Raw genomic sequence first — 14,153 nt, forward strand, 5'->3', positions numbered from 1 at the left:
TCTTGAACTCACTTCGTAGCCCAGGCTGGCCTCGAACTTGAAGCAAACCTCCTGCCTCAGCCTACCGAGTGCTGGAATTACTGGCATGTGCCACAATGCCTGGTTATAACTCAACTTTATAAACCTTTCCTAAACTGACAAAAGATTTGATAAAAAAAAATTTGACCAGACGAAACTGATGCTATAGCATCTACTGATACCAGGAAAAACTGTCGGGGCTGGGGATTTAGCTCAGCGGCAAAAGCGCCTGCCTGGCAAGCGCAAGGTCGTAAGTTCAGTTCCCGGTACCGGAGAAAAACCAAAAAAAAAACCAAAAAACAAAAACCAGGAAAAACTGTCAACTAAAATCCATGAAATTATCCCTACAATGCATTGTATCATTTAGATATCTGCTTTGAGAAAAAGTATATAGAACACTTTAGGAACATAATAGATTCAGACCAATATATAGTAACCAAAAGGAACTCTGGTCTGAAAGAAATAATTTAGAGATCAGTCTTGAAATCTTTTTCTCTCCTTTGTCAAAGAGCAAAAGTGCATGTCAAAACTTTGAGCTTGAACTGTTTCCAAAAGAAACAGTGCAATTCAGTGGTGCCCTCATGGCTTCCAAACAAGGTCCACCTCTCTAGACAGGTGGCTCATAAATTGATCTTTTTTACATGGAAATACATTGCACTTTATTTTTCTCAGGATCAAAGTCATAAGTAGAAACAGGTCACTGCACCATGACAATAAATTATTATTTATACACATTGAAGCTGAAAGAGTGACTCGCCTTCATAAATTATCCTTTCCTCATGATCCATTGAATTCTTCCCAAACCATGAATAATGACTTCCCTAATCTCCTACAAAGAGGGGGACAAATGAAGACAAAGAAAGAGTGGGAGGAAGTCGGGGTAAATGATCGAATTAGAAATTTACATTTTTACATAGCAGGTTTATGAAAAATGTTCCTTGGCAGTCTCCATGAAAGCAATATGAAAAATGGCATAATTTGAAAAATAGCAGCCTGGTACCTCTTTATTCCATTTGACAAGTGTAAATGCTATTATTTTGACAATGGCACTGACTACTTTTTTAGACTGCTTGTTACATTTAAAAAATGCCTTTAGGAAACTCATATGTTCATAGCATGTGTAACGCAGTCATCTTTCACACTAGCCCAGAAAAAGTCTTTTTTTTGCCAGTGACTGGTCTTATTACTTCCAGCCTGCAAATAAACATTTTAAAGAGTATTTCTACTAAGATCATAAAAGGCTCCAAACAACTGAATTCTAAGCAATGAAAAAAACAGCCAACAGCAGAAAAAGACGTGATTAAGAATAGCCTATGAGTTTATTATAAGATCTCATGAAGGGAGGAAAGAAATGCCAAACATTTTTCATAAAATATGTACCAATTAATTCATTAAAACGTGAGGTGTTAGAGTCAGCCTTTGTTTCCACTACAGCATCAGACATATGGAAGATAAGCATTTGTAGAAGACAAATAAACAATACTATCATAAAACAATCTCACCATATTTATGGTGTCAATAAATTCTCATGTATGATCATTTCTAATTTATAGAAGACCTGCAATAAAATAAAAGACAAAATAACAGTGAGGTTTCTGTCCTTTTAGAAGTACTATTGAATCCGTTATAGACAGGATTTCATTTTTTTTCAACAAAGGGAAAACAGATGCAGTGACCCTGGGACTCCGTTTAATGAAAAAAGATCACTTTTCTGGTTTTAAGCCATAGTCTCTGCATCTTTCAGATTCTGTTAACTTGATATTTGTCACATTTAAGGAAGTGCTCAATTAAAGTTTTCCCTTATGGCTTCTGATTTAGAACGGCATCAGAAGAGCGGCCCCTGATTCACAATCTTACAATTTGCCATTAAAATACATATGAGAACATGATACAGCATGAAAAATTAGAGCAATAACTCAAACTAGGGCTGCTGTTCAATCCCGGGCCAGTAATGTCACATAAATTCCCACTTAGAGTAATGACTATTTAACAAGAAGTAGGAGAACTTCTTTATGTCAGATCCCTTTGAAATACCAAATAGATTTACTAGTAAAGTACACATGTGTCCCCTTACCCTCAAGGCAGTTCTGTTTGAATCAGTTATATTGGTAGTGATCTCTTTCCATTTGTCCTCACTTTCTTCTTATCCCTGTATAATCTAACAAGAGACCAAACCTCCAAAAGGCAGGTGGACAGGAAGCAGACACCGGAAATGCTGCCGCTACTACCTGGGAATTGTAGTTTTTTATGTATTTATGAACTACTAGGTGGTGGTAACAGGATCAGATCATGTCACACCCAAGGAGCTGCACGGGAGGAACCCTTCCATGACACTGAAAATGAAGGTGAGCGCTAGGGCAGGAGTTTGTTTTCCATGTTATATCTTAGTCCTTTTTAGAAATGGCTTTGCACATAAGACCTTCAGAGTATAAGTGGATATTCACATGTATACTAATAGCATATGTAATCAAAAGATGAAATATAGATTTGCTGGCAGTCTTTATACCCTGTTGGTTAACAAACAAGGGATTGCATACACTCTCTCATTCTTCAGATGAATAAACAGAAATGAAAAACAATGGAAACCTATGAAAAAACACAGCAGCAGAAGAAAAAGAATATTACCCTGGAGAATCAGAACAAGCAGACTCTGAACAAAATTTATTATTTGAAATGCAGGGAAAATACAAAACTATTTGGTGAATTAAATGAATGCAAGAAGATATTATCTCTGTGTGACCAGCGAAAGCTGTTGTAAGGATATCAAAGTGAAATGAAAATAAGATGGGATTCAGTGGAAAATGAGATCAAGGGGCTTAAGAGGACTGATAGGAAAATCACTATTGGAATGATAGAATCAAGATCATCACATATAATAATAAACAGAGAAAAATAGTCACTGTTGAAAATTGTTACTCACGTGGAGGTTGAAGTTGAGATGCTCTTCCAGAAGCAAAGGAGAAGGACACCAAGACAATTCCACAGATTCAGACTAGGAACTATGCCTAATCATTAATAGATACTGCTGAGGAAGAAGCTAGAACATGTTAAAGAGAAGCATCTTGACAGTGATAACAGAGTAAGCCTCTTACTGTGGAAACAAAAACTACACGAAACCCTGCCTTCACAGGTGAGAAAGGGGTTGCCGCGAACTGCTCAAGGTGATCAATGAAACATTGAACCATTCTGGAAGACTTAAAGGCCTGTGGTATGGATAGAGGGCAGCAAAGAATAGAGAGAGAAAGCTAAGTAAAAATTGGCAAATTGAATTGAGCATCAGACTTGTTTTCACTAGTACAGCAGTAAATATCAATGTCTCATCATTTTATGGGGAAAGTATGATCTGCTACTAAAATGGCCCTTCAGGAAAAATAAGAAAAATGTCCATCATTTTCCTGTAATGGGGATTATATCCAGGGCCATCACAGTGAGCTACATCCCAGTGCCTTTTTACTTTTTATTTTGTGACAAGGTCTTGCTGAGTTGCCCAGGCTGGGTTCAGATTTGTGATCTTCCTGCATCAGCTTCCTAGAGAACTGGGGGTGCACCACCATCCTAGGCTAAAACATTAATCTTTATCAACCATTCTTTCAAATTGTGTCTTAAAGAGTTGTTCAGCTTTGTCAGAAGGGGCAAGAGGCAGGAAAGAGTGGAGAGCAGAGTGATTATTATTTTCCTAACAATTCCAGGTTCCTGTTTGGTGTACAGATTGGAAGGAAATGCTTCCCTGTTTTGGTATTTTTAGCACAAAAACCTGAGTCTTTGTGTCTTCTACTCTGGTAGCCAGAACAACTCCTCCTTTGGCTTTTGACTCTAGAGCTAGTTATAGGGTAGTTAATACTGGTTCTTCTGATGAGAGCAGCAGGGAAATTCACGCACTTGGGTAGCTGGGCCAGTTTTAACATTAGTAGTGCCACCGTAGCAGGCTAATAAAATTAATCACGGGGTCTGATCTTGACTGTGTTTCAGGCTACAACAGTTTCTTGTGTTTCTGAGCCTGTTTCCTGGACCTGATTCTGCTCAATTTTCACTGAGCTACCTGTCTCTTCAGGGAACCTCTTCTTTGCCTAAGGAAACCAGATCTGGTTCCTGTTGTTTGCAGTGAAGAGCAGTGAGAGAGACTCATCTTTATCAAGCTGAGCTGAGCTAGTGCCAGACACCACCCTACTCTCTAATACTAAGCCAGCCTTGTGTCCCTAGGGTTAATCTCACTGGATCATGGTGTATAATTTTTATATGTTGCTCAATTCTACTCTCTCGTCTACCCTATAATATACATTGACATGCATTACGGTCATTAGGTTGTACAACAGATTTCCTGAAATAATTCTTTCTGTCTAGCTGAAATTTCGTATCCTTTAGTCAGCATGTGCCATACTGCAGCCCCAAACCCACAGCCCCTCACAGCCCTGCCTTCTACTCTCTGCTTTTATGAGTTTGACTTATTTACATTCTTTACATAAGTGAGATCATGCGGGATTTGTCTTTGTTTGCCTGGTTTAGTTCACTTAGGAGGATCTCTTCTATGTCCATCTACACTGTCATAAATGACAGGGTTTCCATTTTTAAAAGCTGCATTATAGTTCTTTGTATGAAAATGTGCCACATTTTCATTATTCATTCATCCGTTGATGGACACTTTTGTTGGTTCCATATTCTGGCTCTTAGGTGTAATGTAATAAGTATGGGGTCCATGAAGGGTTTTTGACATATTGGGTTTATTTCTCTTGGTTATATTAATCCTATTTTAAATTTTTCTCCAATATTTTTCTCTGAACCCTTCATTTTTTGACCTATCTTCAAGTTCACTGATTTCTTCTGCTATCTCTATTCAGCTATTGAGCCCATCTTAGATCAATTATTATGTTTTTCAACTTCAGGATTTTTATTTTGTTCTTTCAACAGTACTTACTTCCTTTAACAGTACTTCCTTGATTGTGGGACAGAGGTACAATTCAGGGGTATCCAAGCATGCTTAGCATGCAGGAGGCCCTGGGTTTGATCCCCAGCACTGTCCCAACAAATCCTTTGTTTGTTGAATCTTGTTGTCATTCACTTTTGTTTTGTTTTTGCTCTTTAAATGTGGTTTCTTTCAATTACCTAAACATCTTATAATATATTCTTTGAAGACTTTCCTGTTAAATACAACATCTGTACCCACACAGAGATAGTTCCAGGTAACTGCTTTTTCTCCCCTGAATGTGGATTATGATCTCCTTTTTTTCCAACTCTTGTAATATTTGTTAAAAACTAATATTTTCAATGCTATATTATAGCAATGCTAGATTCTATTTTCCCTCAGTAGCTTTTATTACTGCTATTTGTCTTAGTTACTTTTCTCTTGTTGCTGAAAAATACCTGACACCCAGAATTAAGGAAGGAAAGGTTTATTTAGCTCACTGTTTGTGGAGGTTTCAGTCCCTACTTGGCTGGCTCCAAGGCAGAGTGGCACATGGCAGAGGGCAACAGTTCACGATGGGGGAAGACAGCAAAAACAACAAGAGCAAAAGGGAGGAGAGGCAGAGAGCAAACCTCTTTCCCTCCCTTACACTGTATGCAAACTACCCGCCTCAGGGCGGGTGTAGCTGTCACACCCATAATCCCGGCATTGGACAATGGAGCAATCATAAACTCTAGAAGCCCACCCCATGACTGCATGAGGCTTTGAGGGGACATCTAGACAGAAAACATGGCACTGTTTTAAGTAATCTACTAGTACTTATCCTGAAGAATCAGATTGTCCCCCCACAGTGGGCAACCTCTGATGCCCCTGCCTAGCTTTTCTCTAACTTGGTTTTAGTGTGTCTGCACAGTTCAATGGGCACCAGTGATTGCTAAGTGATTGTTCTCAAGCACCCTGAGCCCATACAGCTTCTGCCCTCAGCTGGTGGATCTGTGTTTGGTTTAAGGAGGGCATTCAAAGGCTGGGCAGTTTTCAAGACTGCTTCGGTGTTTGCTTTTCTCCTGGCTCTCTCAACCTTCCGTTGAATGTACACATAAGCCCTTGACAACCAGGGATTGTGGAATGCTTGTTCAGCCGCTCAATGGCCAGCTCCTTTCTCAGTTAAGGTTCTCATTAGTCTTTCCATCTGCCACTCACCCCTGTTGGGACCACAACAGCAGGCTTGGGTTGTGCACAGGCTGTTTCCATTTGCTGTAGGGCACAGATTTCCCCTCTCCACTCTGTGGCAATGAGGTCTCTCTAGCCAGTCAGTCCTGATAGAACTGTGCTGATCAGTTTAAGATGGGATGTGGCCACAGCCACAGGCAAGAAGGTCACAGACCTCTATTCTTACCCAGACTTCAGCAGTTTGTTGTCACAGGTATCTGTGTCTCAATTTGGTTATTTCAAGCACTCTGAAATGATTGTTCTTGCCCAGTTTGATAGTCATTGTTTAGAAAGAGAATTGATTGAGTTCCTTAACCTTTCATAGTTGGAATCCATACCACCTTCATTTGCTCATGTTTCATGATTTTTCTTCTCGTTTCCTCAAACCCTGGCATTGTCCAAACAAGTCCTAGCTTGCTTGGCCTTTTTTATTGTAAATTCTCTCAGGAATTTACAATGGCCTTTTTTATTGTAAATTCTCTCAGGAACATTTTATGGTTTCTTTTTGCTTCCCTAATGCCTGGTTCCGTAACCCCTCAGAGAGAACTTGTCCAACTCTTTCAGTCTACCCTTCCCTGCTCCCCATGCACAAATAAAGGTCAGTTTTCCCCAAGCAGAAAAGAATGGGATATTTATAGACACTTTCTCAGGGAAGAGGGAGTTTTTATTTTTAAAAATGCACTTCTCAGCAAAAAAAGGAAAACATACAATAAATCTCCAATTATTAATATTTTGGGTATTACTGAGATATAATTGACAAACATTATATATATTCAAGGTGTATAACATGATATGTTGGTATCTGTATATATTATGAAATGATTACCAGTCAATGTAATAAACATATCTATGACTTTACATCATTACTTTTTGTGGTGAGAATACTCTCAGCAAATTGTAAGTATAGAATACATTATCATTGTTATTAGCATTACTATTATTTTTGCAGCACTAGGGATTGAATCCAAGGCCATTGCACTGAGCAACATCCTCAACCCTGGTTTATTTACTTTTTTATTTTGAAACAGGATCTTGCTAAGTCACTGAATTGCCCAGGCTGGGCCAGAATTTGCAGTCCTCCTGCTTCAGGTTCCCAGAATGCTGGGATTACAGCTACAACAGCAAAATTAAACACATTCACAAAAGAGAATTTCCAGAACTTCTTCAGAAAGGGGCAAGAAGGACAGGATAAGTGTGTTCAAAACAAGGGGGAGTATTTTCAGAGGGATTCATAGCAAAGTGCATTTTATTGTAATACATTTTTGAAAATTTAAACACAGCCAATAGCTTCTGATTATTCTATGTAATTCCCTTTCCCTTTTGAAAACTGGACTCCCTAAGGCTTGCCACTGGCTTAGTCAAAGGATGTCTCAACAATGTCAGAACTCTACAGATTTTGTTACTCAAAGATGAGTTAAGGAGATAAAAATATTTTACACTGTTAAGCACTTTTACAATCACATTCTACCACTTTACATTTAAAAATCAAATTTTTCAACTTTGCTAAAAGCTTGAGTGCATTTAGCCTGAACCCATTGTCTGCCTGTAACCCTAACACTTCTCTCTAGTCTTCTCTACAAAGCGAAGAGTTGTTACACCAACATGAGCTCGTTTATGTACCAGTTAGTGTTCTTTCTACTGCATGTAATTTAATATGTTTCTAGCTAGTTAGGCAAAGACTGATTTATCCAAAGTTAGAAATCAAAATCTGGTCAGACATAGTGTCAAACACCTATAATCCCAACACTCTGGAACACTGAGGAAGGAGGATCCCAATTTAGAGTCCAGCCTAGGCAAATTATCAAAAGGCTGCGTCTAAATAAAAAATAAGAAGAGCTGGGGTGTAGCTCTGTGCAAAGGCCCTGGGTTCAACCCCTAGTATCACAAACAAAACAAAACAAAACACAACAAAACAAACCAGAACAAGCCCAAATCTGGTTAAGACCTTGGCAGTAAAAGCTGTGATTTTCCCCTGTGGGATGGTAACATTAAAATCACAGCGCCAGACTCCTCTAACACTCTGGATCTCTGCTCAAGTTTCAAGAAGGTCTCCGGAGAAATAATCTGATTGGCTAGCTAGGTTCAGATCCTCCCCCAAAACAGACCAATCACTGTGAAATGAGGTCCAAATGGATGAATCAGCCACGGAAGAAAAGGGGAGGAAGGAGTTGGATGGATAAAAAGCATGTACTACAACAAGGCTGAAGTTCTCAGTTGTCTCCATATCTCTCCCTTATAAATGGTTCCTTCCTTGTGTCTTCAAAATCCCTTTAGTTTTAAAGCAATTTCTTGCAATTTTAAAATCTTATCCTCTCCTTTTCTTCTTCTTTACATCAAAATGCTCTAGCAAAACTTCTACTCCCTAAGAAGTGCACGTATGTATTATTCCTCTCAACCTTTAGTTATGGTTTGTGTCTGGGTGTCCCCCCAAAGACACACACAGTCATGGGCTGGGCTTTTAGAGTTCATGATTGATTCATGGGTGTGAGTGCTACACCTGCCCTGGGGCAGATAGTTTGCATATGTAAGGGAGAGAAAGAGGCTGCTTGCCGCCACTCCTCCCTTTTTTGCTCTTGTTATTTTTGCTGTTTTCTGCTGCCATGAACTGTTGCCCTCTGCCATGTGGCACCCTGCCTCGGAGCCAGCCAATTATGGACTGAAATCTCCACAAACTGTGAGCTAAATAAGCCTTTCCTTCCTTAATTTTGGGTGTCAGGTATTTTGTCTCAGCAATGAGAGAAAAGTAACCAAGACACCTTTTTACTGTCTTAAACCCTAGCCTTTACCAGCAAACTGCTTCTCATCTGACACTTGCTCCCTCCCTCCATCTCTGTACCAACATCTTCTAAAGTACCATCTGCTTTCATGACAAAAACATTATTGAATGTATTAAATGAATATATTCATTTGAATTGTGTTGATTTTGGAGCTTGTATTTGATTTCTTTATTTGCTTTTATTTTACAGCTACCTGGGAGTGATAAAGAGTTTAAACATGATTTTATGTTTGTATTCCAGTCAACTCTGAGTTCCTGAAAGAACGCTTTTAAAAATCTAAGAAATATAGGTGGTGAGACATAAATGTATCCCTTCATCACATTGTTCCTGGTAGGATACTTACCCTCACTGAGCAATGCTCTTCAGAAACTGTGGGAAACTCTTGGAAGGTAGGAACAACGGAATTTGTACTTTGAATCCACATCCACAAATCTAGTAGTGTCTCAGAGCAATGTCTTATTGAGTAAACACTTGGAAACTGTACTTTTGAAGCCCTAAGTGCTAGGGATTATGTTAAGTTCTTTAGACAGAGTACTCCATCTCCAAAACAAGCTTATACAGTCTGATATAATCAAGATATCCATTCACAGCTAAGAAAACTGAGGCTCAGCATGTTTAAATGAATTGCCCAAGGTCATATACATAGTAAATCCAATGGCTAGGGTTGCATATGAAAAATGATTGTTAGATAACTGAGAGGAAGACTCTGACAATATAATTGATGCTCTAATTTGAAGCTCCTTTTGTATCATATTTATATTTACTTCAATCCTCAGTCTGTAAAAATGTTGATAGTTGTGTTTGCTTTTCCATTGGATGCTTGCCAAAGTGGAATAAAATTATCCAGTGTGTCTTTAGTCATGAGTAACATTTCCCCTTGATTTTCTAGTGGGTTGTTCTATCCTTATTATCATTAAGAAATTTATATTCATTTAGTAGAACAAATTTTAAAATGTTTCATTCTGCATGTGATAAGAGGATATTTTAATACTTCAGTCTGTTTCATAACGTAGGAAATGCCGTGCCAACACATCATTAATAGCACCTTTCTGCCCACAGACTTTCCATCCAGAACAAAGAAATCTTGTGGTGATTACCGTACAAAGAGAATCAATGTGAGTAATGTTTCAAGCCATGAGTGGCTATGTAAAACACACTGTAAATAAAATCTTAGCTTACATTAAATGGGCATGTCTCAACTCAATCTTTGCCTGATAGTTACTGCATTGGTCAATTTTCAGGCTGTTACACATTATAAAAAACAGCTCCAATAATTTTACCTCTCGTTGACTTCATTTCACCTTTCTGAGGGTGGAGGTTAACTAACTGGAGGAAGAGGGGCCCCTATGGTCATTGGATGTTAACACAGAGCTTCGTCATGGCTGGGTTTTCCAATCCCTCTGGCTATTCTCAAGCACGTGGTGAAAACCTCTCTGCCCTAGCAATGATGTTCAGCTTTGAAGGAAATAAAGCGATCCTTGATCTATAGAGTAACAATGGGAGGATTAACTCTCCAAGTTGTGCAGGGAAAATTCTTAGCCAGATCTACAACTTTCTACTTGTTGTAGGCCTGCTGTGTCAGTGTGGAAGGCACCATCTACCTCATCTGGCAGCCAGCCCGAAGAATACTGTTTCCGTGGGGCACAGTCCACACCTGTGATTCCACACCCTGGGAGGCTGAGACAGGAGGATCTCTTTGTCTCAGTACTTGGACAAAGTAGTGAGATCTTGCCTCAAAATTTTAAAAAGGCAGGAGATGTAGCTCAGTGTGAAGGCCCTAGGTTCAATCCCCAGTGCCGGAGCATGGGGGAAGGGGATGCATTTTCCTCTGCCTGGAGTTTTCTTCCTTAGATTTTGCTTAAATGTTACCCTTCAGAGAAAGAATAATCAACTAATTCTTATCACAGATGCCCATTACACACTGAACTCTTACTCTCCTACTCAGGGGCATTTGTAAGTAGAATTACTTACTTTTGGAGCAGTCTGTGTCTCACAGTGAAACTAACAGATCCTCCTTTCAATTGCGGAACAGGAGAGGCAGGGCGTGCGGGAGAATGAGAGAGAAAAATGATTTAGTTGTCTAGGAAAAAGCAGAGGCATGAGAGAGAAGAGCATGAGTTATCGGTAGGGTTCCTAAATGTTACTCCCATCTTGTTTGTGACAGAGACCATCAGTATGTCCCAGTAACTGTGTCCTCCCCTCGTTCATGGACATAGCTATGGTACACTCCCAGTCTCCCCGCCATGAAGCGGTATCACGTGACTGAGTCCTAGCCAAGGAATGTGGACACAAGTACTGGACACCACTTCCGGATATGGCTCCTTCTCCCCCAGGCTTTTTAATATCTTCTCTCTCCACTCTTTCTCTCCCATTCTCTGTCTCTCTCTCCTTATGGACCTGCCAAGGATCATCATCCAGCAGAGGGCTCAAGGCCCAGGGGAACCACTGGCCAGAAGAAGCTGTGTCCTTGATCTGGCTGTGGAAGGTCATCTGGTGAACATCCTGTTGATCTCCGAGGTGACTAAAAAGGAAACCTTTGCTTGGTCGGACCATCGAGATTTTAACTAACTTCTGTTGTAGCAGTCTGCATTATTGCTACCAAAAGTATGTGGCTTTTGTTTTTCTGCATGCTTACGTAACAGGTGCACATGGTACAGAACTGAAAGCATAGGAAAGTGTTTGGGTTAAACAATGCATCTCTCTCTTAACTCCTTTCTGCAGGAAATCTGCTTTCTGACTTCAAGCTGGCAGGAAACTGGCTTCTTCTGCCTCCTTTCATGCTTGCACTGAAATATATATTGTAATATTTTTTATTTGTCTGTGTTATACCTGGTATATGCCAGTCTACTTTATATTTTGTGTATGTTTAGTTCCAGGTACACAGAAAAAAAACCACTGGCTAATTTTAAAACAAAGAGGAGGTAAAGCAGGGGTGCCTTAAAAATCAAGTAAGCTTGTATTGAATTATAGGTTATTCTAATTAACTAGATGGATGAGAATAGGATTTATAGCAAGTAGAATGTCAATCTGAATCCAACTTTGATAGATTCAGACTTCATTTCCACTCTCCTCACAAGGATTATAGGGATCTTTTCCACCTTCCTTCCTGATCCTCTTGTTTCTCCTTCAGAGCAAAATTTATGAAGCATCACCTGTTCCTGTGAAGTTGCCATTCACTCTGTGTGCGTGCGTGCGTGCGTGCGTGCGTGCGTGCGTGCGTGCGTGGTGTGCATGTGGGAAGTGGTCCCAGGGAGGGAGACAGGAGGAGGGGAAGGAGCAGGTGGGACAGGCATCACAGAGCACCAATGGGGTTGTCCTCTGCTACCCCAGTGACCACGGCAGGATCCCCACCCCCACGAGCCCATGAAATGCATCTCAGCCTCAGCACCACGTCTGCCGAGGGGGGGGGGGGACGACAATAGGCGACACATTTTCTCAGCAGCACTCATCGCGCATTGTGTCCCCTGCACTTTCAGATTTGTTCCTTAATGGTCCCGAGGCGAAGCTGTCTGGTTGCGCAGATGTTAATTATTCGCGACTACTCTTAATTGGTTCTGCGAGTTATTCATTCTGGAGCCGTGACAGAAAGCCTCAGCGACTTGGTCCCTGCAGACATCACCCAGAGAGCTTTTGAGGAGGTGGTTTATGACTCCTTCCCCCAGGCTGCCTTCCCTCTTTAACCCGAACGTTGGGGTTTGGTCAGACTCACAGAGGCCAACCCCTGTGGGGACCTAGGAAATGAAACGCTCTGGATGTACGTTATTTTTCAAAGCCTCCTGCACACACAAGCGCAGAGCTGCAGTTTGGCTGCCCAGTGAGTGATTCAGCTGGAAATCAAGTCGCATGTTGGAGGGGGCCGGGGAGGGCGCTGGCCTGGAGCTGACCATTCATTTCCCTTTGACGTGTAGTTTCCTTCGCTCCCATGGTTTGTACATTTCCCTGTATTGTGTATTAAGCTCACTGGCTGTCTTCAAGATCATCTAAATAATTAAAGCTTTATTGTGGAGAGCACTGTACAGATTAGTGCATTAAATACTAATCTGCTTGATCATTACTTTCCTACACACAAAACTGGGAGAAGGGGAAGCCCCAACTCATATTAAATTCTCTGCTGAGCGTATAATATTCACTTTGATGAATGTGGTCCTGTAGATGGTCGTTTTGAAAGAGTTTGCTGAAAGACACTGCTGATCTATTATTTATCTAGAAGCTCCCCTTCCTTTCTTTCTACTCTTTCTTTTCTTTTTCTTTCCTTTTCTTTTTTCTTTTCTTTTTCTTTCTTTCTTTCTTTCTTTCTTTCTTTCTTTCTTTCTTTCTTTCCTTCCTTCCTTCCTTCCTTCCTTCCTTCCTTCCTTCTCTCTCTTTTCTGTTTTTCTTTCTTTCTTTCTTTCTTCTTCTTTTTAATAGTTGGTAGAAAAATCATACTGAAGAGCAGCTCAAGGCAGGAATAAACGTAGCACTCTCTAGGTAATAAAACACAAGCAAAGAAAAATGACTGCCACTAGAGTTGTAGAAGGAGAAGAAATTGATAAGAGCTCATTTTAAAGAACTTCACTGATATCTTTTTATGACTTGGTATGAGTCTCTGACTTGAGTAAAGGAGAATGTGAGATGTTATGATTTATTTTTCTTCTTAAATTTTTATTCATATGTATTTGCAGTGCATAATGTTTCTATTCCTTGTGTGGAGCTGCTGCATCTACATAACTCATTTTAATTTCTTTTTTCATCTTCTTTCCTTCCTTTTTTCCTCCCTGTTCTCTCCACCTCTTCATTCCCTTCCTCTCTGATAAAAAACTCTCCTAACTTCTTATTATCAACTTTATATTTTACTCTCTACTTATAACTTGTATTTAAATGTGTGTCTGATTTATTTCACTTAACTTTGATTAAACTGTTTTATAAAATAAACAGTATAATGGGATAGTTGCATATCTCTTCACCATGGAAAGATATCTGTAAGATAATAAGCAAGGAACAAAGCAGTTGACATAATATAATCCTATTTGTGTAAACTTAAATTATTAAAAAATTTATGCAGTATATATATATATGTATGTGTATTTATAAATATATCAACACCTGGATGGTAATTGTGTTGGTTTGGGGCTGCTTATTTTGCAAGGGGAACAACATAATACAGGACACATACTTTATATGATTATTTATAAGTCACCCAAAGAACAGCATACAAAAGAGTGCAGGAAATCTGTCCACACACTAAGACCAAGGAATCCAGCTGAGGGCCT

The 14,153-nt window shown here is 39.8% G+C and overlaps 1 protein-coding gene across 4 annotated transcripts in view; it reads left to right on the forward strand.

Annotated features, from left to right (window-relative positions):
• LOC102009725 (sperm motility kinase Z-like) overlaps positions 1 to 14,153 on the forward strand; it is a 69,703-nt gene that overhangs the window by 48,687 nt on the left and 6,863 nt on the right. Inside the window, exons 3-6 of one of the 4 annotated variants that reach the window (XM_005383800.1) lie at positions 2,286 to 2,363; positions 9,145 to 9,293; positions 9,964 to 10,019; positions 11,310 to 11,508. Coding sequence is in view for 2 of the 4 variants with exons in the window: in XM_005383799.1 (XP_005383856.1) it covers positions 9,094 to 9,154 (61 nt within the window). In the remaining 2 variants the exon portion in view is untranslated. Of the gene's footprint in view, positions 1 to 2,285; positions 2,364 to 9,093; positions 9,294 to 9,963; positions 10,020 to 11,309; positions 11,509 to 12,380; positions 12,690 to 14,153 lie in introns of those variants that run through there. The other 3 variants (XM_005383799.1, XR_001233830.1, XM_013513643.1) reach the window with 3 other exon arrangements.

This window comes from Chinchilla lanigera, unplaced genomic scaffold, assembly GCF_000276665.1.
Source record: "Chinchilla lanigera isolate Chin_1 unplaced genomic scaffold, ChiLan1.0 scaffold00020, whole genome shotgun sequence".
Classification (NCBI taxonomy): Eukaryota; Metazoa; Chordata; class Mammalia; order Rodentia; family Chinchillidae; genus Chinchilla; species Chinchilla lanigera.